The sequence below is a fragment of the Cygnus olor genome, chromosome Z, assembly GCF_009769625.2.
Source record: "Cygnus olor isolate bCygOlo1 chromosome Z, bCygOlo1.pri.v2, whole genome shotgun sequence".
Lineage (NCBI taxonomy): Eukaryota > Metazoa > Chordata > Aves > Anseriformes > Anatidae > Cygnus > Cygnus olor.
The window spans coordinates 1278843-1304310 of NC_049198.1; the positions used below are offsets into that span (position 1 = coordinate 1278843).

The 25468-nt window shown below is 47.1% G+C and overlaps 1 protein-coding gene across 2 annotated transcripts; it reads right to left on the reverse strand.

Moving 5' to 3' along the window:
- Positions 1-1274: 1274 nt before the first annotated feature.
- RAB27B (RAB27B, member RAS oncogene family) lies at positions 1275-24086 on the reverse strand. Of its 2 annotated transcripts, none has more exons than XM_040540882.1 (6): positions 23921-24086; positions 14238-14409; positions 11190-11275; positions 8867-8970; positions 7598-7721; positions 1275-6100 (listed from the first exon to the last, which is right to left on the reverse strand). In XM_040540882.1, exons 2-6 carry the CDS (start codon positions 14388-14390, stop codon positions 5911-5913), a joined length of 657 nt encoding a protein of 218 aa, XP_040396816.1. In that variant the 5' UTR covers positions 14391-14409; positions 23921-24086; the 3' UTR covers positions 1275-5910. The 2 variants fall into 2 exon arrangements, with proteins under 2 accessions (XP_040396816.1, XP_040396817.1); XM_040540883.1 differs by lacking the exon at positions 23921-24086 and adding an exon at positions 23019-23119.
- Positions 24087-25468: the final 1382 nt, after the last annotated feature.

Below are 25468 nucleotides of genomic sequence, written 5' to 3' on the forward strand. Positions count from 1 at the left end.
GAAAAAAAAGTGTTGATTCTTAAATAAGACTTGAATATACCCAGTTTGTCTGTTTCTTTTCTTGTCTCGCTTCAGAAGCGCTGCTCAAAGGTAGCGTTGCTTGGGGATTACCTCTGCTAAGGTGCAAATAAAGGCCTGGTGCTGCAGGGCCTCCAGGCACAGGTGAGCAGCAGTGCCCGCTGGGGTTATCCTGACGCCAGTGCTGGCTTTGCAGAGCTTCGCGCAGTGCCTGTGGTACGTGGGAAGGTGGTGAGCTGGTGTTCAGGTCCTTCAGGAGAAACTCAGCTCAACTGCAGGTCAGGAAGGAAAAAAAAAAACCGCTTTCCCCACAAACAACTGAGCCAGCTGCTTAAAAATGTACTTTTATTCTGAAAATAACAGTGCAGAAACCGGATCACAGGAATACATTCCTCAGCTGTGTTACACAGACCCACACACCGGGGGATCAGCTGCCAGCATGGTTTGAAGCCACAGGTGCTTTGGCACAAAAAAGTGACAGTAACATTGTTAAAAGCAAGCGCCATGGTCCCACCGAGGGGGCAGCTATAATAAAAATACTATTTGTGTTCGAGATCTAGTGTCAACCACGCTCACGGCACTAGGCGTCGCACAGATCTGCCGCAGCCGGCCGGAAAACATGCTTGCCCTAGCACAACAGAAGAAACCACTTGGAAAGGACCTGACAGAGGCTCCTTAGTGTTTTTGTCTGGAAGATGAAAGATACCTCAGCGAAACCGAAGAGCAATTCGACGTCCACGAGGAAGCTGGTAAGGTAACACCAGGCTTTTTTTGTGATACGCAGTTTGTCCATCAAAGCCCTATCGCACAATGAGGAGCGACGACTTTAGGGTTTATTTTCTAAGGCTATGTTTTCACTAGGTAACTGTAAAAGCACAAAGCAAAGAATCATTTTCTCTGTTGCCTTTAACGAGGTTAGATAGAAATAATAATAAGTTAGAAACAGATCTGCCCAGCATCTAAGAGCATAATTCTAAGCCAGATAGCATCCTCTTGGGGAAAAAAGAACAAAACCAAAACTCATCCTATATGGAGGGGGCGCGCTTCTGGTTTTCTTTCGGGGGAAGAGGGGCAGGGATCGATTTCTTTAAAGTAAAAGAATTATAAAAGACAGAAAAGAAGCTGTGAAAATTTGGCTCTCTCTTTAAAGATGTCTCAAGCCAGGTCTCACAGCAGTCAGGTAAAAAAAAAAATACTCATTTTAACATTTTCACGTCAGTTACAAGACATTGATTTTTTTTTTTCCCCTTTTCTCCTCTTTGTGCAATATCAGAGCATGGTCTGAAACGCCTACAGCATTTGCACACGTAAAAATAGCAGTCACTGGAGGTTATTTTTTTACACCTCCTACGTTTCTAGGGTTATAGTGACGGGAATACAAATTTTAAAATAACAGCTCAATTTTTTTTTTCATCTTGTTTTACGTTTAGGCTGAAAAAAACTAGTTACATCCAGGAGCTGAAATAGATCTAGGACATAAAAACCTCTTACCTTGAAATAGTCCCAAGGAGTTGCTATGGAGCAGGTATCAAAATCGCATCTTGTACAACTTTTAATAAAGTTTCTTACAGGCTCCCAGCCTCTAAAATGTAAATGGAGGTGTGACAACCCTTTACACAGAAAAAGGAATGCTTAGCCTTCAGAAAACAGTTTAAGGCAATGGGTTTTTATAAAGTTACCAAGCCAGCAAACGCAGCCACTGCTCTCAGCTCCATCCTTTGCTACATCACACCCTCCTGAGGCCACAAGCAGCTGCAGGAGCAGCCAGCAACTTCCCCGTCCATCCCTTCCGCTTTTAAAAAAAAGCGTCTTTCAGGCACCCAACATTTTTTATTTTAACTGCTTTTCCTCTTGCAAACGTCCCAAGAAAGCCACTGAAAGCGAAGGCAATAGCGAAGATGAGTTACTTAAGCCCCTGTTGCTGGTTTCCCACCACCTTTAGCAGGCACAGAGCCTGCTGGGGGTGAGAGGGGGCAGTGGCCCCAGCTGGACAGGGAAATGTGGAGTGGGGAAACCGCATCAGCTGGGGGCACTGGTACCCGCAGGGAATCCTGCTGACCGTGCCAGCCTGCTTCATGGGGACGTGGCACGTCAGAACGAGAAAAACACGCTAAAAGCTAATCCCAGATAAAAATACTCCGTAAAATGGAAACGGAAGCTTAAATGATTGCAAAGCCTAAGCCATATGATTTGCCATACCCTGTAGCCTGCCTTTAAGCAGTGCCTGGACCCCCCGCAGCAGCTAACCCTACCACGAGCAACAGATCCAACTTGTAAGGACTTCTGGAGAGCGTATGCTCAAGTGTCTTTAAAACTGCACTGAAGCACAGTTAGTAGTACCCTCCTAGCGTTCTTCAGTTGATTAATTTTCTTTTTTTAAATCGCTAGACGCTATTAAACAACAACAATACAAAAAAAAAGCCACCACAACATTCATACCTGTGCTGCCCTGCACTTCCCAGCCAGCCCCAGCTACCCGACCCCTTCCAACAGAACAGATGCAATAAAGTCTGCTAACTTGAGCCGTCCTGTGAACACCAGAGCCTGAGACAGCTGCCAGAGACACGGAAAACAACTGTACAGAGAGACAAGGAAACAAAATTCTACTTTCTGTGAGATCCTGCAGGTTGGACCGCTAAAGGACTGGCCTTGCCGTCACCTCTGTCGACACACAGCGCTATTGAGTCAGGAAATTACTACACAGAGCACAATAAAGCCTGCAGCAAGAGCACTTACTGGATGGCTGCTGAAAAGCTGCAAGAAGATGCTTCTAAAGGGACACAAAAAGACGCTTTGAAAAAGCACTATGTCTAGACTGAAATCCAGACACAGGCCAACAGGGTCGGAATACGTGCACTTAATTCCTAGCATCGAACCGGACAAAGCATCGCTGGACCTCCTCTCTCCCTCTCCAACCCTCGCGTGGGATGCCTAGCAGGCTTGCAAACAAGCTGTACTTGTCCTCAGAAGCAAATACTTCCAGTTCAAATACCTATAAGGAGGTTCTGCAACGGCAGGATTCGAATTCAAGATCTGCTGGGGTGGGGTAAGGCCATATCCAACCAGCGAGATTAAATGAAAGCAAATTCATTTCCAAGGCCACTGTCCCAGAGCCACTTCTAGGGCGGAACATGGTAGAGTGAAACACTTCACCCAACGGGAGCGCAAAAAGGGGGAAAACGGCAGGGTTTGGCACCCGGGAGGGATACATTCAGGAGTTCAGAGTGCAATCAGAAGAGTCAGAACCGGCAAATAAAGTGCTGTGCCAACGTGCTGGGCTTTCAGCCCTCCACAATAGGCTTCCTGCGGGACAGCACCATCCATCACACGGATGACTCAGGTGTGGCCTTTCTTCGCTGCGGTTACCATTGTTTCCAGGACATTACATACATACAACCTGGGAACTTTTAACGCTGCTCTCGCTCTCAGTCTGAGCTGCTCCCGAGCCAAGGAGTGGCTCTGAGGCATCCGTGCAGGGCTGCAGCTGCTTAGCAGGGGAAAAAAAAAGGGAGCAAGAGCCAAATGTAGATGGAGAGGGGACAGGACAGGGTTTTTAATAAGTCTGTTACCTGTTTTTTTGCAAGGAGGGTTAACCTAATAAACAACAAAGCTGTTGGCAGGCATTTAGAATCACTTATTATGCTCCTCTTTCCTCACTTTAATACCTGAGAGCTACCACACAAAACCTACCTGCAGCAGATAAGAAACTTCCATTTCTCTCCCTTTTCCTGCAAACAAAGTTTGGATGGCAAAATCCTTTTGGAATAATAGTTTCATTTGCTTCGTTTTTTTAAAAAACACATAATAATAATAATAATTAGCTTCCTGTATTAGCAAGGAACAAAACTTTTGCTAGAGTCATTTCCCTTTCATTCCTATATGGATCCCTTGAGTAATAAACAGTGCAACAGCTGGCCGTAAGTTAACTCAGTCGAGCACAGGAGTGCTTCATACACCTGGCTGTATATTATTCACCATATATGCATGTATACATTCACCGTACTTTAGGCACAGCCTGTCACTTAAATAATCTTTACAGTCTCCAAGTGGGATTCGTGGTCTGGTAATTGCAGCGATTTGGTTACTCACCCAAAGGATCTGCTCCTGTGGACGTACCATCTGCCCCCGCTGACACGCCAAATCCTCCACTAAACATCATTTGATGGGCTGGGTGGAAGAACCTGTCATTTTTTCAGCAGTGAATCTGGTAAATCCTCCGTTTCTGGGAAGCGCTGAAACACTTTATGAGCTTGCTATTCACAAAGTTTGCAATTGTGACTCGATCAAAGCTGAAAACATTTACATAAATGAACGGCTGCGGTTCTGCCAACCCAACCAACCAAGCCTGACTTGTAAAGAGATCTGCCCCTTCCTCCCCTGAATGATTTTTAAGTAGCTTAAAGCGCAATAACCACAAATAGACCTTTAACTACCAGCTGTATAAAACCCAAACTGTTATTCTATAAAAAAGGACAGGATAAACTCTATGCTGTAACCTGGTTTAGAAAATGATCTCTTCGCTTATAAATATAGGTTTTTTTCTTTACTTTTTCCTGTATTTATCTTTGCTCGTGACAAGCAGCTTGCTATTTCACTAGAAGTGGTTTTCACCCCTAGAAGAAATCCTTTGCAATCCACCCCGCTGCTGCAGCACACCAGCAGAATAACTTCTGTCCCAAAATATCTGGCAAGCTATGCAACACATCTTTATCCGGAGCCAGTCACATATTCTGTACAGAATTTAAGAGTATGAGACAATTGTCCTGTCGTCCCCTGCTGAAAACCTACGTGTACAGAGGACCTGACCAAACCTGAGCGATAACCTCGAGGATCTCTCAGCGTGGCACGATTTGCAGTTCCCTTTTAGGCAGTGCAACACATTCACAAGTTCCCATATCCTACCTGGGATATGTAGTTAATACACCCCCCCCCGCCCCCCCCCCCCCAAAAAGGAAGAAACGGGACAGTTTCCTCAAACGGGGGAGACAATTATTTTTTGCTAATGGCAAGATTCAGAAGATGCTTCATAAAATATAGTTGATATCTGTTCCCATGCATTACATTCCCATCTGTATAAACTGTCCCTGCAGTGCCAGAATCCCTCTCAATACAACATTTTTTTCCTGTAACGCTCCAATCCCTGCTTGGATTATTGGCAACATCAGCAATGCTGCACAATTCCCTGATAATTTTTTTTATTTATTTTTTTTTTTTAATTAAATGCCCTTCTTCCTGCCCCCAAGCCCAAAACACACGCACACAGACACACACCCCACCCCCAAGCAGCTTCTCAGTGATTCGGTTGGGACAGCTTCACAGCACTGCACTCCGTGCAAGCGAGAAAGTTTTTCTGAAGAGGCCACACACAATCTTTCGTATCCCTGCCTTCGAAAACACGCGGGCCCTGATGCAGATTAAGAACCGTAAAGAAAAAAGATTCCGTGGAAAAATGGCACAGACCTAGAAAACCACCCACCTCCATTTAAATTTCAATATCCAGCTGATGTAGACAATATATTCTCCCCCCCACCCCCCCTTTTTTTTTTTAAATATATATTTTGAATAGAGCTACTTTCCTCTGTTCAGTATCCCGATCACAAAACAAATAAAGATGAGGGCTGAGGGAATGGGAGAGCGGGGAAGAGCAGGTGGGAGAATTATTCAGGACGATGACACCGTATCAGGAATAATTATTTCAGCACAAGAGCCTCACCGCAATACAGGTTTTAGGTTTTGAAACCAGTTCTTTGGAGAAAAAAAATGCACGATCCCACTAACACGATGGAACTTTGCTTCTGTGCACGGCTCGACGGAGCAGGTTTGAATTGGGTGGTAGGTCAGCCATGTTCTGATGCGATATTTTCGCTGGTCCTCACAGTTTAGAGGCGAGGTTTAGCAGGCACACTTCTTCTCCTCCGGCTTTGCTGAATCCAGCTTCCCCGAGCTTCCTCCGTTGGCTGTGTCAGAGACTTGCGTCTTGTCCACGCACTGCTCCATACGTTTCATTATCAAGTCCAGCAGCGTGTCCACGGCCTTCTCCACGTTCTGGCCGGTAGCAGCACTTGTTTCAAAGTAGGGGATGCTAGGGCAAAAAGGAAAAGGTTTACTGGAGAGTACTTACTCCATTTTAAGGCAATGGAGACTGAACTCTTCATAAAACTCCTGGCCCAGCTACCGGCGGTGGGTTTAGCGTTAACGAAAACAGCGTGAGAGGTTTTTGGGGTTGATGGACTCTATTTCCCTGCTCGCCAGAACCCGAACTCCTGTTCCTAGCACACGGTGGTATGATGATATGCACACAAAGCAGAATCATTAATTAAAAAAAAAAAATCTGTCCTGACATTTTGACTTCAAATAGTAAGAACGTCAACACAAACCTCGGCTGAAAGTCCTGCAGGTAACCAGGACGTCTGCTTTAAAGAGAAACCTTGGTCTGCATCACAGAAAGTTTCAGGGACCGTACGACATAGCGTATCAGTGCAGGCTGTGTGGTTTCTCTAACAGGCATATTTATCAAAATATTTAGAAAAAATTACAGTATGTCTTTCAGTTGTTCAGAAATTCCTGACCCACAGCGGATGGATAAGGCAAAAACTGTTTCCCAATTTAGAACAGGGAGAGATCTTTCCCATATTTAAGGTGGAGATTTTTTTTTCCCCCAGGTATTGAAGAAAACATCAAAAACGTCCTTAATTTTCGCTCCCTTTGAGAACAATTTCTATAGGCAAGTTTCTTTAACAGATTTAAAACGGAGGCCTTCGTATTTTAATGCCGAGGTAAGCACAGTTTCTACACCTTTCTCATACGCTCTCTGGATGCCGAATCCTTTCACATAAACTTTCCATTCCTACCAATTTCCTTCCAACCCAGAACTGGCACAGTACCGCAGAGATGCCCCTCTTTTGTCTGCCACTTTTGTCCCGGTCTTTACGCCTTCCAACTTCAGCAAGCATTAAACCCACTGAGCGCTGGCTCCAGCGCAGAGCTAAAATGCAGCCAGGCACCAGCGCCAGCTCACCCAGCACCCAGCCACGTGTCTGAGCGAAGACGTACCTCCTACACCAGCCTGCATGCCACAGTTCCTGCAAATCTCTGACTCACACCTTGGGTTGTAATCGATCTACTGCAAATGCAGGCATTTGCCTGTTCTGAAAACACACCAAACCTGTGCTCCTTTTTCATACGTGAGCACCTACCCAGCTCCAGCACCTCCCTTCTCTCTCAGAACGCTGCTTCCTACACAGAACCTCTGCCAAAACACGATTTGAAAAGCCCACGTAGGCAACAGACGCATTTATGTCCACTATTTTAAAGTGACGCTTATTTTTCCTGTAAAGGCGACGCCTGTATCACATCATCATGATCTAGATGTTTTATGGTTTTTTGTGTTTCGTGCTATTTCCTATTCAAACAAGTTGATCTGAAAGTGTGACAAGCTAGGATCACTTCAGAAGGCGTGTGATACTGCACTGACTACATACCTTAGAGTATCTCTTTCTTGCAAGAGTCTCCAGCCAGTCATTAGCTATACTTCCAACAATTTTAACGCTAAATTTTGCTTCTGCCATGATGTGCTTACCCGTATTTGTCTGCCAGATCTTTTGCTTGCCTTTCATTTACCTCCCGTTGGTCGGATAAATCAGCTTTATTACCAATTAACACGATATCTGGATTCTCACAATACGCATTGGCTTGCAGCTGACCTAGAAGGAAAAATAAACAGGAGAGTTAAGAGAATGCTGGTAGTGCCTTAGAGACTCAGACGGCTGACAAAACAATTCAAAAGGCCTGCAACACAGAAGAAAGTAGGGACTCAACTTGGTAAGCAGTGGAAGATTGTGATGACACCAACCTTTTAGTGGGAGGAATCTCTGAAGAAATTCAGCTAGTACATAAAATCTGATGGAGCTGTTTTCACAAATCTGTCTGGATTCTTGCATTATCCCCACTTCAGCTCACTGGCTGGAAAGCTACCAGTTGGAAAAGCAGTGGCCTCCGTCCTTCCAGAACTCTAAATACCCTCAATTAAAAACAAACTTTAAGAATTTAACCTTTCTTTCACTTTTAGTCAGGTGGTTGTCCCAATAAAAACTACCTACAGGTGCCAGCTGTAATTCCATTTGCCTTGTTAAGGGTCAGAATACATTCAGCTGTTCAGTTATTAAGGCAAATACTATCTGCTTTCAAACAAGAACTTCAAAGACCAATTTTAATCAAAACCTCAAAGACAGGAAGGAATCTCATTCTGTTTTGCTAATACAAATCACGCCATTAAACTAAACAGCATTTTCCAAGCTCCTTTGTATCACCTCAAATAAGGAGATTGGCCAAAGAAGTGTCAAACACCAGAAATTTTCAAGAGGCGACAGATTTGTTTGGATTGTACCAAATCCAAACAAGATTATCAAGTATGTGTTCAGAAGTCTACCATGCAAAAAAAAAAAATAGAAGAAAAGCGTGCATCTTTCAAATCTGATGAAACTTTCACCCCAAATCAAAGGGCATATCCTGCTCGAGGCAAGTCAGTGTAGCCCAAAGTAAGTCACAACAGGGTGCCACGCTCCACGGGATCACAATCCACGTCCTCCTACCTCTGGCAGACCTTCAGTTGTAATGGTGCATGCAAGGATGACAACTCATCTCATGTGCACCTCAAACCTTGATCCGGAGCAGCGGTGCTCTAGAGCACACAGGCTGTGAGTACCTCACATATGGCTGCTTTAGACATAAATACCTTTGAAAATTTTCCAGTTCACAAACACTGATACACATAAAGCCTAGAAGCATAAAATACATGCAGGAAAGCTTCAAGTCAACCAATAAATGCAAACTATATAGTTCTACTTACTCATCCAATTTCTGACATTTAAGAAGCTCTGTTGACTGGTGAGATCGAACATCAGTAAAAAGCCCATAGCATCTCTGAAAAATGCTGTGGTGAGGCTTCGAAATCTGAAGGAGGAAGAAAAAAAAGAGAGCATAGCTCTATTACAAAGTGAGCTCTAAGATTCGAGGTAAGCACGTTTCTGGCAAAACGGAACTGAGTAAGGAGAAAGAGATGAAGTAAATGAAAGGTTTTCCAAATCACTTGCGAAAAACTATTAAAAAAATCCCAGTCAGAAAAGTCTGCATGATTTAAAGGATGTGCATTCCCTTGGAAGTAAAAAAAAATAAAATGTGATTTTCATTTTAGCTATGATACATCACATCAGTCAACACATATTAATCAGTGTGTTAGTAACTGGCCAGAGGAAGCTTATACGTGAGAAATAAACATTGTCGGTGACTAATGTATCAGCTCAAATTGTCTGATTTAACCTGGGACGGAGACAGAGAGAGAGAAGAGCTGGCTAACGTAAATAAGCTGAGACAGAAGCATTTAGTGCATCACAGATCACAGGGACACGGATGCTTCTGGTGAGATTACATGCACTTAGTTGATGGATTTGCACTGCCTAGTATAGTAAATATTAAAGAAAATAGGAGTAGTTGGCTGTTTACATGCTTTTGATTGTTCGATGCCATTTTCTACTGGTAAGCTCAGCAATAAGGAAAGGTAACCTGGTTTTGCAGACCTCTGGCCACACGTGTGGTCTGTGCATTTACACTCCTCTACAGGCTTCCCACAAAGCCATGGAGCTGGACGAAAGTACAAACCATGAAACTGCAGCCGTTTGTCACCAGAAGGTCACAACTCTGTTCAAATCAGAAACGTGAAGACAATCCAAACGATATTACATGTTTCAGAGTGCTGGCAAACCACGCAACGGCACTCTGGTGTTTTGTGTATGGCGGGGATCGATCCCATCCCAAAACAGCGCTACATAATCCTGCAGAAACTAACGGTGTCAGAAACGGAAACGGGTATTTCATGACACACATACATGCAAATTAAAACGAAAGCTCTCCACAGAAATCTGTCAGATACCCCGACACGTTCTTTGTATTTCTTCTCAGCAAAAAGAAATAGCCTCAAAATGTTTAACTTTTAATACGTAGATGGTGTTTGGGGGTAAGCAGGAGAGATGCAAACAAAATTTCAGCTTTCTTCTGCTTTTCACATGGCAATAACCCCTCCCACACAGTATTGGCACTGCTTATTTAGAAACCTGAAATCTGCCTCATCACTACTCTGCTTCCTCTGCAGTAGGCGAACGCTTTCGTCCACTACTCCTCAGCTGCTGTTAGAAGTGTGACGTGCAATTTCTTCCCTTGTCAACAGATGGTATCAGCAATCATGCTGAGGGCAACCTCACACACAAAACCCAGTGTAACCAGCCAGGGGAAGCTTAAGAAAGCAGTACACACACTTCTCCCTCTCAAAAAACCCCAACAGGATCAAGTTCAATAGTGCCAAGTGGAAAAGATCTGTGGGAATAGCAAACATCACTGCAAACAGAAGACGGGGAATAACCGGTTAAGGAACTCTTCTGCAAAGGAGGATTTGGGCCACTCACGAATTTAGCATCCATCAACCACAGTGTGCTGCTGCAAAGAGGGCAAACACGACCAAAACCATGCAAGTAGTCAGCGTTGGTAAGACTTGAACCAGAACTCTCCACCCCGTTGCATCCTGGTGATGAAAGGGACATCAGTCCAGGGCAATACAGAAGAGAACTTGCTCCTAACAGAAAGCTTGAGCAAGTCAGGGGCACTTAAACTGGAGAGGACTTAAGGAAGGCATCACGCTGTTCTGGACCTCGTCCATCGGAGCTGTGAACACCTGCACGAATGCAGACTGCACAGCCTCTGTGAGCAACCTGCTCCGGTGCTTAACCGCTCGTGCTGTCAGCGCTTTTTTTTCCTTCTACCTAGTAGGCATTTGCCTTGCTGCAGCTTGAGCTGTCGCCTCTGGTCCTCCAGCCGTGAAGCTGAAAAGAATCTGGTCTGCCTCATGTGCCTCTGCCTCCTGACCTGTTTTAAGGGCACTCCACTGGACTTTAGTTATCAGTATAAAGTACCTCATCCTGAGGGGCCCAAAAATGGGAACAGTACTCCAGATGTGGCCTCAGAAGTGCTAGATAAAGTGTCAGAAAAAGCTTTACTTCTGGAAAATACTTTTCTTGTCCCAAATTAAGAGGATTTTTGAGATTCTTCACATGTATGGGCTAATGGTTTACCCACAAATGTGGAAAAACTCAGACTTGATTTCTAACGAGCTGAACTCTTACCTTTCCTGTCCAGCGGTGTCCCAAAGCTGGAGATGCACCTTGAAGGCTTTTCCTGGAGATCCATTTGGTCCTCTGCTATTGTACACCTAACGAGAGAGTGCAATCAGTAAACACATGAATCACACGAAACCTTCATTTGGAAGGTTATTTGGTCACATTTAGTACTTCAAATTAGATCCCAATTCTGTAAAACTTGGTATAGCTCTGTGCTGAGCAAGCTTTCTGCGCTCTGTTTCGTTGCTGTTCTTGCAAAATTTGCAGCTGGCTGACAGCGTTAGCCACTATTACTAAAACTATTTTTGATTCGTTAAGTCCTGTTAGACATCAAAGACTTCCTTACCAACTGCACCCGTAACCTTGTGGCGCTTAAAGAAAGCACCGTGACCTTTTCCTGGGGCTCAATTCCTTATTGAACAAAAACAATGTGTACACTAACCGTTACAGTAAAAGACAGAAGGAAAAAAAACAAATACGAGCCATTTCTGTTCTCTGAACTTGCTCAGCAGACTCTTAGCAATTTTAAAAGCAGGAAAATGTTGCCCCTGCATTTACAGCAAGAAGATATGGACTTTTTGGGCATATCTTTATCCAGATGCTCCACTGACCTTATTCGAGGAAGAGGAATACTTCTTCACCTGCTCTCTCTGGGCTGTAAAATACAGCGTTCAGCTTTCCTGCGCAACCCAGTTAATATTAATTGGGGGTTGGCCTAAATGACCTCGGGAGGCCCACTACAACCTAGATTATTCTGTGATTCCACGGATTTATTTAAACTGCTGTAATTTCAACATGTAGCTTCTAACCAGAGCATGCTTTTCTTTCCTTTGTGGCAGGTGCCAGATCTGAGAATCTGAGAAGAACCAGCAGGATCAACCACACACCACGCTTTGCGAATTAAATAGGCTCACTGAAGCATGTTCCTGCAATACCCAGCATTATAAACAGGGAATTTCACGGGGTCATTTTTTAATATGACTTTTACGCACCAGAAGAACACACGTATTGAACCTTTTGGATCTCCTTCTTAAAAGGACGTTTTATTCAGACGGACCTTCCAGATGTTTTAAAGCTCGTAACTGCACGTAAGGCGTAGTTTCTTCCATCCTTATAAAACCATCTCACCCCAAAATGTATGGCAGTGGAAAATTACAGAAGAAATCTGTCTGCAACCTTTCGCAGAAAAGTTCAGCCCCCTGGAAGGAAGCCAGCACCCGTGTTCAAAACACGCTAACGAGCGTCTGACCAGGCAGGGAAAGAGCACGCCAGCAATTTGCGTGTTCAGACATTTCCTTGCAATAAAACTGCTTTTAACATTTTCCTCTCGTTCTATCAGGGGAATCCAGCGGTGCGGTGGAGGCACCGGGTTCCCCTCCGACCTGTGCATCGTGCTTAACCGGTCTGAGCTGCTGGAGTGCTGATTAGGAGTAATTTAAGACATAATCCAGAGCCCTGATTCTTTTATTCTACCTCAGGCCTAATGATTAATTCTCTAGTACTGCTGATTTACAAGAGTTACCTCCTAATTGCCTGGTTCCCCACGGACCTAAATACACCTAGTGTGTCCTGACCACACTATAAACCCGTGTGCTGCTATGGCTCAAGCAGGGGACCAAGAAATGTGTGTTTTACCCCTAAAACCCATACAGGACAGGGGACCAAGAAATGTATGATTTACCCCTAAAACCCATACAGGGCCCTCTCTTCAGTGGGGCTGGCATGTACCCTCCACAACGGCACCACCGAACTCAACACCACAGCCACAAATGCTCTCAGCCATAAAAAAAAAAAAAAAAAAAATTGTTAGGGAAGTTTTGGGTGTCTGGGGGAATGAAGCTCACCTTTTTGCACAGTAATAGGGACTGGAAAACACGTGAAATGGCAATACGTGAACAACTTTATATTGCCAACGCATTCATTCTCATTCAACTACTTCAAAACTGGGAAAGCTTTTAAGAAAAATATTTTAAATGCTTTTTAACTCTTACATTGACCTGATGGGGCTGAGAAACACGGCTTTGTTGAAAGTAAGTAGTGGGAAGTTTTGTCAGAACTCAGGAAAAAGGGTCTGCCCCTCTCCAGGCTGAAAAACTCTCCACAAGCAGTGGTTCTCCTGCCCCTTTAGCATCTCTGCATTGTCAAGACTTCCAAGGACTTTGCATGCAAAATCCTTCAAGTATTTAAATTTTAAAAAATGCAAATTTAAAGAGGTCTCCATATGTGAACTGGGCAAGTATTTACATCTTTTTTATCAAATAAATAAGTAAAATCATCCTCCAGGGTGTAATGTCTTGTATTTATCATGGTTTTACTGTTCAAGCAAGCTGGAACGATTCCTATTAGGAAGTTGAATTTGTCCCCTATATTTAGCTTGTATCTGGTATCAGGATGTACGAGCAGATATATTAGTCATGTGAAATTAAAACAGAGCAAGCATGCTCTCATATTCCTGAAGAGTCTGACTGACGCTACAGAAGACTCTCATCTTCTATTTAGGATAAAGAAATAAATGCACTGCGGAGGAGGCTTGCACGCCTTGCATTAGGAACTACATCAATCCTACAAGGACTGTTGATAACAGACTGGTTGCACTCATTTGCCAGCCTTGCTGCTGACGGGGAAGCAGGGAAGCAGCAAGCCCTTTCGCTAGTTTACTGTCTGATCTGGAAGCGAGTTGAAACTGCTGCGTTTCTGAAAGTTTCCATCTTTTCTATTTAAATTTTTATGTTTTGGGGCCAGAGTTATTTCTAGTCATAAGCAAGCACACCTCATTCACTAGCACTATGGAAACCTGTTCTTGGAAATATGCAATAAACCACTTACCAGTCCCGCATCGGGATAAAGATAATGGCATTTTTCTCCTTTATCCAGTTCCTAATTATGATTTGCTTAAGCCAAGAGCTAGACCAGGAACATGGTCATATCAACATGTCATATCAACATGTCATATCCCACAGCAAGAGAAGCAGCACACATCTACGTCAAATTTGTTCTCAGCAGTAACGAATAAAGACAAAAGGAAGCTGCTATCATTCGTACGAGACAACTTACCACTCGTTTTTCCCGAAAATCTATCCCTACTGTCGTGATGAATTTGGGATTAAATTTGTTATCGGTGTATCTGTAGAGGAACGTTGTTTTTCCAACCCCAGAGTCTCCAAGGGCCAGGAGTTTGATCAGATAATCATAGTCTCCATCAGTCATAGTGCTAATTTTTAGGAACCTACGTAAAAAGAAGAAACAAAATGTTTTAAAAAGAGAACGACCCCTACCCCTTTCTCTTTGTTTTTGCCTCACTTAGAGTTCTGGTCACTGAAACGCCGCTGGCCTGTGTGCATGGTTGAAAATTATGTCCTCTGGAGCTGCACGGCTTTCTGAGGCTGTTCCTTCGGCTGACTCCTCCCGGTGGGCTTCGTACCAGGAACCATCCAACAGCTTTAGGAGCAGCTTTTCATCCATTAGAAAAGGTTCTGCTGCTGCTCCTCTGTGGATGTGGGTCAGTGTCACACAGCCTGACGAAATAAGACTTGCAAAGACTTGCCTTGGAGGACGAGACTTGCAGGGCTCAGGCTACTAACAGCATTGCATGAAGTTATCAGGGCTACGTATTTTTATCTCGACAGAAACGTGTTTTTCCCTCAAAGAACTAATTAAGCAGCAGAGTAAGCAATCATCCCGGGGTCACTGTTAATAAGGGCAGGGCTCTCCCGCTCAGTTTATTCACTAGCGCAATCAGAGGCACGCACATCTGCCTCGCTCCGCGACGCACGCAACAAAACCCTAATCAAATGCTGCCGATGCTAATTGGAGTGAAGAAGAACGAAAACCAGATGGCAAACCCGCAGCGTGGGCTCAGCTCTGCCACAGTGAAGTTGCTTTTTTGACTGCAGCTTGATTTATTTCCTGCAGGCCAGGAGGAAGCATTTCGGGTTAGGCGATGTCCTGAGGAAACCACAAACAGCCCCTGGTTTAGGCTATTTTCTGCAAACAAGATCAGCAAAGCCTGCCCTATTAGGTACTTGTAAAACAAATACATCAGGAAATCACAGGGTAAGACAAATTCCCAGGAAGGGGGAAATCTCCCTCCTCTTTGCCAGGCTGCCTCCCAGCCCAGGCAGAGCTCCCGGAGCTAAATGTATGCCACCGAAACGATTCCCGTGAGAGTTTCACGGCCCCACACAGCACGTCCTGAGTTTTCCCAACCTGCTGAGTCAAGCGACGTGGTATATATGGGAGGGAAAATCCCATTATTGTATTGGCTTTGCCAAGTTTTGCCCTGCAGAGGAAGGAAAGGGGACGACGTACGCAAGAAATAGGCCTATAAAATATTTATTCACCTGCTTGAAATGCCTTGATGAGGAGAAAACTGGAATTACGCGAAACACCAGCTGGTTTACGTCCTCTTCGCTTGTTCTCAATGTGATTTAAGCCCCTCGCTTTTTCCAACGTTTTGTTAATCCTGAGCCCAGATGAACACATCCGTTCCGTTCGGATCTTTATGCTGAGACTAATTGCCGTGCTACCCGGAGCGGGAGACCCGGGGTCACGCTCCATTCATAAAACCTCCTCCTTCTTTCGGTGCAAGCCCTTAATTTCCATCAGGATAAAACCTACATTCCTGAGCACTTAAATTAGCAAGCACCGACCTGCTTCGCCTGAAATAGAGATCTCAGCCCGTTTTGACTACCCTGTATTTCAACAGCTTTAAGGATAAGAAAAAGCTGGCTGCGTACCAAGCCGTTTCATTGTATGAGCCTTCTACCTCTGACAGACACAGAGCCACCCAGAGAGGCAGGACAAGCTTGTGAGAAATCCATCTGCAGATGACAAGGGTTTAAAGAAATCGGAGGAAAAGGCTCTCACCTGCATGCTTTGCTCTGCCTTACTCTGCCTCTGTCCTGTGCTCTTCAGAGGTCAGAGCACCAACGCAGCACCGTCACCAAAATTAATTCAGTACCTTTAATCTTTCCCACAATATCTCAGGTTTACCAGCAGGGTGAGACTACTTTCTGCCCAGATGTTTAAGGATGATCAAAATCAAACTATTTCTGGTCAACGCGGTAACTCTTCTTTGGGTAATTCATTCAAAAAAACAGAAAAAAGGAAGATGATTTCCCCCCCCGATGCTTGCCTGTTAATACGAACAGTCCTCTCCGCGTCCAGACCCAGGGCATCCTGGCGGCCTCACCCTCTTCCTCGCTTCGCCCTCTTCATTCTCCTCACTCCTTAGGAAAGTAAGTTCATAACATGTAGGACGAAGCCTATTTATTCCCTCGGACTGGAACCTGAAGCCACTAAGAAACCCTTCCTAGCTTGGCGAGCTCTTTGATGGAGACCGGCTGAGCACGCTGCACGAAAAGCTGCCGGGGGGGAGCTCACGGACCAGACCCATCCTCTTCCATCCCATTTCCATCACCGACTTAATGCTCGCAAAATGCTGCAGTACAGCAAACTGCGTTCTCGTTCCACGGGAAATTTTACCATGAAGACTTTCACTTCGTTTAGAATGAAAATGTGAAAACTATTACTGGTTACTAGTAATTACTATTAAGTAAAACATCTAAGCTTGCTCTTAACTGTGTCTGTGATTTAACTGGGTTTAAAAATTCTGAATGTTTCGATTTGCTCCATGGCAAACGTTACCTTAGATAATACCTACAACTGAAGTATAAGAATCAAACTATGATATCCGAGGTTCATAACAAAAAAAAAAAAAAAGCCTTTACTTCAAGGGTTTTTGCGAAAATCTGAAAAACACATCAAAATTTTCCACTAAGAAATTAGCAAGGCCTTTTTAAGAAAAGTGTAACATACTTTTCTTCATTCTAATTCAACTGTAATTGTAAATGGCTCAATAAATGGAGCTCCTGAAAAGAAATACCCACGGGCTGTAATGTACAAGTCTCATGTAGTTAAGACAACACAACTTAATTCATGGTTTTCCATAATGGTATCCCAACAAACAAACACAAAACAGCCCAAACCACCACCACCAACTGATCCTGGCATCTTACCCTTCAAGTCCTCACCATCCTGAGAGCATCACACGGGTCTGAAATTGTACTAGAAGCTACGGCAGACGAAAGGCAGCTTGCCACTCGACTCACCCACCTCACCTTCCAATTCCAAGCCCTGCTCTCGCTCTGGTGACGTGTTATCGTTCAGAACCCCAGCAGAGCTCCCAGCCGTTCCTCCCCAGCCTTCCTGGCAACGTGGCCGATAGCCAGAGGATGATAAATGTGTCATTTTGCTGCTGTTCTCCCGGGCTGTGCGTCGAGACAGCGCCTGATTTTAACAACACTTCCCAGCTTTCTTGGCAGACAAGATTCCCATCTAGACCAGAAGCAGCATCCTGTTTCTTGACTGATTATTTTCTCCCATCCCTATTTAATGTTCTCTAACTACAGGGTAAGAGATCATTTAAAATCTGGCACTTGTCAGCAGATGCTCGAGAGCGTTTTCTCAATAGAGAGACAAGGCTTCAAATAAATCAGCCTAACCTTAAGATGTTTTAGTTATAGCCTACGGGAGAGGCAAATCTACTCCTCGGACACCACACTGCTGCTCTGCACCCGATGGGGAATTCGAAAGAAGCACACTTTGGCCCTCACTGCACGCTTGGAGGAGCATCTCGAGCACAGCAGCATGACCCTCCGGCATCTCCTACAGCGGGGACAAAAGGAGTTCCAAGCACATCTGCCAGTATCGGCACATTTCAGCCTGGTATCAGCCGAAGCTGCGAAGCGTATCCTGTTTTGCTTCCTGACAGCCTCACCCTTTCCTCTGTGGATTTCCCAGTTCTCTTCTTGAACTTTCCTAACAGGCCAGAGATGGCACGGCTGCTCGGGGCTGGCTGCACGCCGCATCCTCTCTTCTTCCATTTGCACTGCTCCTGAAAAACTACAAGTATGGTTCCGAACTGAAATCTAACCTGGTTTTGAAAAAAAACAAACATTAATTTTGGCTGGGCACAAACTGCAGAGAAATGGTTTCAACTCAGAAACTCTTTTAAATCTCAAGATGTTTAGACGTGTAGTAAAAACAAATCAAGCAGGCTAAAATTCTGATGAACCTAACCTAAAAATGTAGCCCGTTAAGTCATATTTTCGCCCTCTCGGAATTGGAAGAGGTTATTTTATGAAAAAATCTTAAAACTTCTAAATTCCAAACTGGACAGGTTTTTAAACGTTGAAAGGATGCCCTAAACAAATAGACTACACGCTGAATTTTCTGATAATGCTTTTTCTAATTAATGGAGAGGGTTGTTTAAAAGAGGACATCTTTATACTTACGTAAGCAGCTACTGGGAATATCATTAAGTAAAAGCTGTGCCCGCAACGAGAGAGAAGTCAGTTCCAGAAAACAAGATTTTTTTCCCCGACACATTATTAGTTAAAAGGCCAACAAACACAAATGTTGAATAAATAGCGTTAGCTCTAGAGAGTGCGGGATGTAAAATGGCAGCGCACATATTGTACCAGCAGCTGGTCAGCAGAGACTCCTTCCCTCTGCGGCAAAACACGTCGGCACCACCACTATTCATCTGTTTTTACATCGAAAAACCCAAAGCTTAAGGACAAAGAGAATCGGTGATGGCCGGCGACTGGACGCAGGTGACCAGGACACTCGTCACCCACGCAGGCATGAGCAGAGATGTCCCTGCTACCGACGTGTGGTAGGTGCCGATGGGCAAAGCTGATCTGGGGGAGGACGGGCTGCCTGCTAGGCTCCCTCTTCCATTCGCTTCTCGACGATAAAAAACGCTCACGGCAGTAGGTTCCTGCTGGAAATCAGAGCCGGTACGTACAGAGGAATGGAACCGCGTTACCTCTAGCTCTGTGTGACCTCCTAACGAAACCGTACGGGCTGTAACACAAAGGCTTCCTAAGATCGTGCCGGACCCGGCTGGTCTTTGACGTTCCTTCGTGATGTCCTTTGAAGAGAAAGGCGAAGCTCTGCCGTGCTGACAGAAGGCCTCCTCCGGGCTTCTTAAGGAAAACTTCCTTCCCTTTTGTCCTCAAAATTCAGACATTTGGGGCCACAGCCGTTGGATCAGAATATCCACGGGAAAACTGAGCTACTGAAAGAAAACAAGGCAAAACAAACCAACTACAAAATCTGCCCTGAGCCCCCAGCCTTAGCAGACAGGCCACACGAATGCTCAACCAGGACGAGACCTTCCAGGTGCCAGACTAGTTCTACCCCAGGTGAGAGCAGTTTTAACCATACATTGAAGAGAGAAGCCGCCCCCTGGTTTTCTGGCTTCTTTTTGTCTTGTTTTCAATCCCTGAGGCCTCTGCATGCTTTATGAAGAGCTAAATCCTAGTCCCACCCCAAACACCCACAGCCTGTTACTCTTGGGGTGGGACAGCATACCCCAAGAGGCAACCCCTCACTGATCACATCCTTAACACCCGACTCATCAGCAGGCACATCAGACACCTCTTCCCTAGCAGAAAACACCTCAAGGGAAGTCTGCAGGACGAGGTGGGATGCAGACAGAAGATTTAAATGAAATTTAAGAGCGCGTTATCAGAAAGTAGCCTCACAAAGCCTTCCCGAGCAGGAGAAACAGATGGGAGACGGCGATGGCGAGATAAAGCTCCAGCCAGTTACCCCAGCATCATGCCATGCTTTGTCAGCAGTCATCTGCCAAAAAAGCAGAGCCTCACAGCTGCCAAGGAAATGGCACACAATGAGCCAAACGCTTTCCCCCCCCCCCCCCCTCAAAAAAAAAAAAAAAATCGAACAACTCGCTGGAGCTACGCTGAGCTGAAATGAAAGCTGGCTCCTCTCCTCAAACCCGGGCTCACGCGCTCATTCCCACACGGGAGCTGTGAGCGACAATACAGAAGAAATGGAGCACTGGCGTGAGAGAAGCCACCTCTCATCCTTTCCTTCCTTAAAGCAGAAAACCCCAAAGGACCGGAGGGAGCACCACAGCATTTGAGCGCAGACGGGTTCAGGATTCGGGACGTAGAGGCTCTAGGCCGGCCTCAGCCCAGTGTTTCACGCCTGAATGTATAAGGAGTGGACGTGCAGTGGGAACAGCTCCTATTAAATGCAGGAGGAGGAGGGTAAGGGGGGTGCTGTCACAAGCACCGGGTCACCTCACGCCCTACCAACGCCACCCAACTTGCCATAAATCCAAAGGGCGAGTCCGAGTAGCTCTTTGCTGGCTTGCCGTTCAAACCCTCTCAGCCCCTCCTGCTCTTCTGAAGGCAAGCGCGACCTACCATTCATTACGTTACTTACCTGCCAGGAAAAAAAAAAATAAATTCTATGAAAATTTATGAGCTAATACGGTTATCGGAAAGGCACCAAGTGGGTTAGACTTCCCTTTTAACTGCAGGAACACGATATCATTATCCATGCTTCATCTGTCCCTGACCTTATCAACTTCTTGTTGCGGATCCAAAACTCATCACAATTCTTTTGCAAAGCTCCTTTGACAAAAGCCAGCCCTTGCAACCACACGCATGACTCTCAGGCTGGTTTTTGCCAGATCTCTGTTTAAATTCAGGAACCCCGATAAGCTGGTGAAGACTCTCAACTGGTTGATCACATCTTTAACCCCATAACTGATCCCCAAATCAAACCCAGACCTGTCTTTTGGAGCATCTTCTTAGCGGAGAATTTAACAAAAAGTCCGAATCGAGACTAAGCCTAGGAGAATTTCTGCTTTGTGCTGCCTGCAGATAATGAGCTGTATGCACAGCAAAGGAAAATAAAAAAGATGATGATGAAAAAACAGGCATATAAATGTGGGAACGGGTCACAGCTGGGAGGCCATCCTCTTTACAGAAGCTTCTGAAACGGAGGAAAATTAAAAGCTACTTTTAATCCTCCTTCTTCTACTTTTAATATTTTTTTTTTAAATAAAAAGCTTCTAATTTTTCATCCTCTAGAGATGGATCCCCATCCCTGGAGGTCCGCAGGAGGTTACAAAAACATGACTGAGATATTCAGCCGACCCTGCCCAGCACAGGAGCAGGGACTGACTGCTCTCCTAAAGTCCCAAACCCATTTTGCCATCTTACACCCGGCCCCTTGTAAAACAAAGCTGGTCAGAAACGACTTGTGGAAATTTGAAATTATACCATTCTTTTGCGATCCTCAAAGCAGTTTTCCTTCTGCTGTCAGATGGGTAGAGGGGACTTTTGGCATAACTGAAAATTAATGGGTTTCATCCCATATTGCTGAGGACAGGCTCAGAAAGCTCCTAACGCTCTCAGAGCTCATTTAAACAAGCCGGGCAATAATGGTAAGCCACAAGAGCAGCCGACATCTCCCTTGGCACGTTAAGGCGGATTTCCATGCCCTGCACCATTCTGGTTAAATAAAAACGTACGACGGTGATCAAAACGGCTTGGCTTGTCAAATAATCCCATCCCATTTATCACGGCTCTTTAAGGACCGAGAGAACTGTAAGGAAGGTTTCTTGAGACAGAAAGTCATCAGTTCTAACGCGCTAATGGCTATTATACATTTAAAGCACCGCTTCGGAAAGAGCAAATCATTTCCTCTTTCTGCGGCAGACGATCTTTTGGGAGCACTGAAGCAATCTGATTATTGCACGAAAGGTTTGGGAATCCAAGGCTACGGCGCTGCTCAGGCACAAACGCTCATCCCAGAAGTTTTGAACCCCTCGAAGCCGCAGAGGGCAATAAGCTGCCACAAGCAAGGCTAGCAGTGAGTTTTATCACCCTCATCTACTGCAGGTTTTAAAGAGTTAAAAGGAAGCATAGATCCTCAAGCATTTTTTCTGCTCTGATACTTGAAGATTACATCGTCCGCGCTCAATCAAGCCACTCCAGAGAGTTACTCACTGCCTGATAAGCCCACTGTGTTTTAGACCACTGAAACTATTTCCACGCTGCCTGGTCATTTTGTACGGCTGCACTGCCGAGAACAGAGGTGGAATATCACAGCACGGCAGGCCGGGATGCACACACCGGGTCACGCTCGGATCTCCGCTGTCACATCAACTTAATGCCACCGAGGCCACCAGCCCGACCCGGGGATGGCGGGGAGGGACAGATTGCTCGGCCTGGCCTTGCCCCAGCACCACCCGAATCAAATCAAATCCTGCCCCACTCTACTACGCAACAGACATTGCTTCACCGTGCCGTGTCTCAACACACAAAATGCAAAACGCGGACTTTCTGCTGCAGTAATCCTTGCTGCTTGGTTCCTCGGTGAAAGAGAGCAAACCTGAAGCCTTCACGGGAAGCAGCACAACATATACGTAGAGCCTCCTCTGCAGCTGTTCCGAGACGACAGGAATACCTTCACTCGCAGGAAAATCAGCTTGGAGGTCTGAGGCAGCGATGCGTGAACAGGGAGGGAAAAAAACAGCATCCTGCAGAAAAAGAAGCTACGCAGCTTTCTCGAGTGCAAATTTGGACTTTCGGCAGGCTGGACTCGCAGATATCTGGGTAAGCAGCACACAACCGCGTTTTGTGACACCTTCCTAAGGGAAGTGTATTTTTCAAGATGCTGTTATGCCAGTTTCTGGAGTGCAGCAGCAGGCACTTCAGTACTGACCGGGCTGCGCTGTGTCAGCCGCAGCAACTCCTAGGCACACGCTAAGGGAGCGTGTTAAGGGAGCCTTCCCGCAGGCTGCCACGCAGCGCTGTTCCTCCCGAGGCAACAACAAGCCCCGCGCCGTGAGAGCCGCCGCTTTCCTCTGCAGCTGTTCAAACTTCCCTGACACCACGTTTCAGCGGAGCTTTCCAACAACGCCGCGTGCCGACCTGCCAACAGTGCCTGCCCGCGCGTCCCCTCGTCACCCCCCACCTTGGGAACTTCACGCGCCGCCGACAAACCCACCGGCTTTGTTGGGAAGAGTTTCTCAGCACAAGGAAACTGCTCCTCCTTCGAGTCGAGCCTGACTAAGGGACGGGACGCGGCGGCACGCTCGCCCTCTCACCGGAGTGAATTAGCACGACTCCAGCGCCTGGCCTATGGGGGAAAACCCCCCATACGCCTGCAAGCACGCAATCCCTTTCGCCTTCAGCGCGTTCCTCCACCCGCAGCCCGCAGCTTAGGCTTACTTTACGGAACGTTTAGCCCGAGTTCGGAGGAGGCGAGCTATTTCCCTGCTGCTCCGCGGGCCTGGTGCTCCCGCAGGAGCTGGGGTCCCAAACCCGTGGGTTACCCCTGCGGGGTGCGATGGGACCCCAGAACCCCCGGTGCCCGTGAGCCGGGCCGGTTTCCAAACGACAAGCGTATTCCACGCGTGTCTGCGCCCATCTTCTTCTACGCTTCATCTCCTGTTCCCAGCTCACCCCTGCAGCACCGCCGCGGAGGTGCGGGTGCCGGCAGCCCCGCAGGAGCCATTTCGGGGTAACTATGTTTTGGGCACAAGGGCCTGACGAAGCCACTTCGGGCGCCCCGAGAAGCATAAAGCGAGGGGAGCAAGCCCCGTCTGCAGGCGGGTGGGAGCACCTCTGCGCCTCACGGGGCCTGGGGGGCTGCCGGAGCCCTCAGCCCCCCGGCAGGGACCGGGATCGGCCCGGGCCCACCTCCCCTGCCCCTTCCCCATCCCTCCCTCCGTCGGCAGGGGCCGGAGGTGCAGCCCCGCAGCCCGGCGAGCAGCGCTAGGCCGTGCCCGCGGCCGCCCGGGCTCCATCTCAGCGCCCCGCCGCGGGGCCGGGGACCGAGACCGGAGGGGGGAAGGGGGGTCCCGGTGCCGCCCGGCCGCCCCCCAGCCCGCTCCCACCGGCACCGACCTGCTCCGGGGAGCGCCGCGCCGCCTGCGCTGCTTCCTGCTGGCGGCGGCGGAGGGGCCGGGCGCCGAGCGCCTCCCTCTGCGGGCGGCCGGCGGCGGGGCTGCGCCGGGGCCGTGGGGCTGGAGCCGGGGCGGAGGCGGCGCTGCCGGGGCCTCCCCCGGGGCGAGGGCTCAGCCCCGCTCGCCTGGTGCCCGGGGGCGACGGGGGTCGTCTTCCTGCCCCGGTGCCGGCGGTTGTGTGTGGGGCTGGTCCCGCTCGGCCCCTCTCCAGCACAGAGCTCCGGGCACCGCCTCAGCCCGGCCCGTTGCCTTGTTGCTCATCGCCCCTCCGAGCCCTGGGGGAGAAATCTAAAGGGCTTCACCTCACCAGCTCGCGCTTCAATCCGTGCCCCTGTTCCCCAAAACCAGGCTGAGGCACCTGCTGGTCAGGCTCTGCTTCCAGCCCCGAGCTGTGAGAGCTCATCGAGTGCTAACCCAGCCACTGCTAATCCCATCGCCCCACGCTCCTGAGAAGAAATGGCACTTGGTAACTCAAGTGCAGCTCCTTCTGAAGCATTTTCACACACCAGTGATAGGAGTAGAGTAACTTCAGGGAGCTAACAGCCAAACAGCACGGTTATCATCAGCCCTGCTGCAGGCTTGTCGCTACTGGCGCGTGGCAAGGCCCGAAGGGGCTTCCTTGGGGTCAGACACCCACCTGCCTCCAAGACACTGGTACCTAGTACTAGCATATTTTAGCTCTCAACTATCTGCCTTAAAAATAGAAACACAACAGGTGGGAGAGGCAAACAGGCGGCCCAGCCAGCCGGCATGGCACCTGGGCTTGTCAGCTTTACACTGCTGCTGCCAGCGATGCTCCTGGTGCCCGTCCCGCTAATTCACAGCACTGCACAGCCCGGGTGCTGCCCCGATGGGCAGAGACATGTAGGAGCTCCTACAGGAGGAAAATCCCGCATTTAAACCCTGACAGGGCTGAGATAGGTCTTGTTCAGGGGAGGTAGGGAATTTCTGCAGGGCTCAACATCCTTCAGAAGAGGTAGTGCTGGTCTTCAGAAGGGCATATGCTGTAATACAAACCAAAAAGTTCTTGGAAACAGTTCTTGGAAACTGGAATCTGAGGTTCTTGTCCTGCTCAAATACATCGGAATGCTCCACCATTATCTTTCTGTTTTGAATTTTGTCTTTTCAGAGATAGCTGCAGAACTTGGGTGGCTGCCTCTAACCTTTCATGATCCTGGGAGGATGTTCCAGCTGCAGTTCCCTCCACCCCGGACCAGTTTCCAGCACTTGCAGCCACTCATAAATCTGTTTAAATGGTTGCTACCATTTGCTGGGATTTGTTACTGGCAACATTTCAAGATAGTGCTGTTGCTACCAAGAGAAAAAGAGTTTCTCTGAACGGCTTTGTTCTTTGGGATGCACAGCTAACAAATAACCCATCTTACCGATGGCATGCACATGCGTTTAGAGAGGACCTTCCTGCAGCTCAGCTGGGAACGCCGGTCGCTCAGTTTAGGATCAGCCACACCGGTGCCAGCATTGGCTGCTG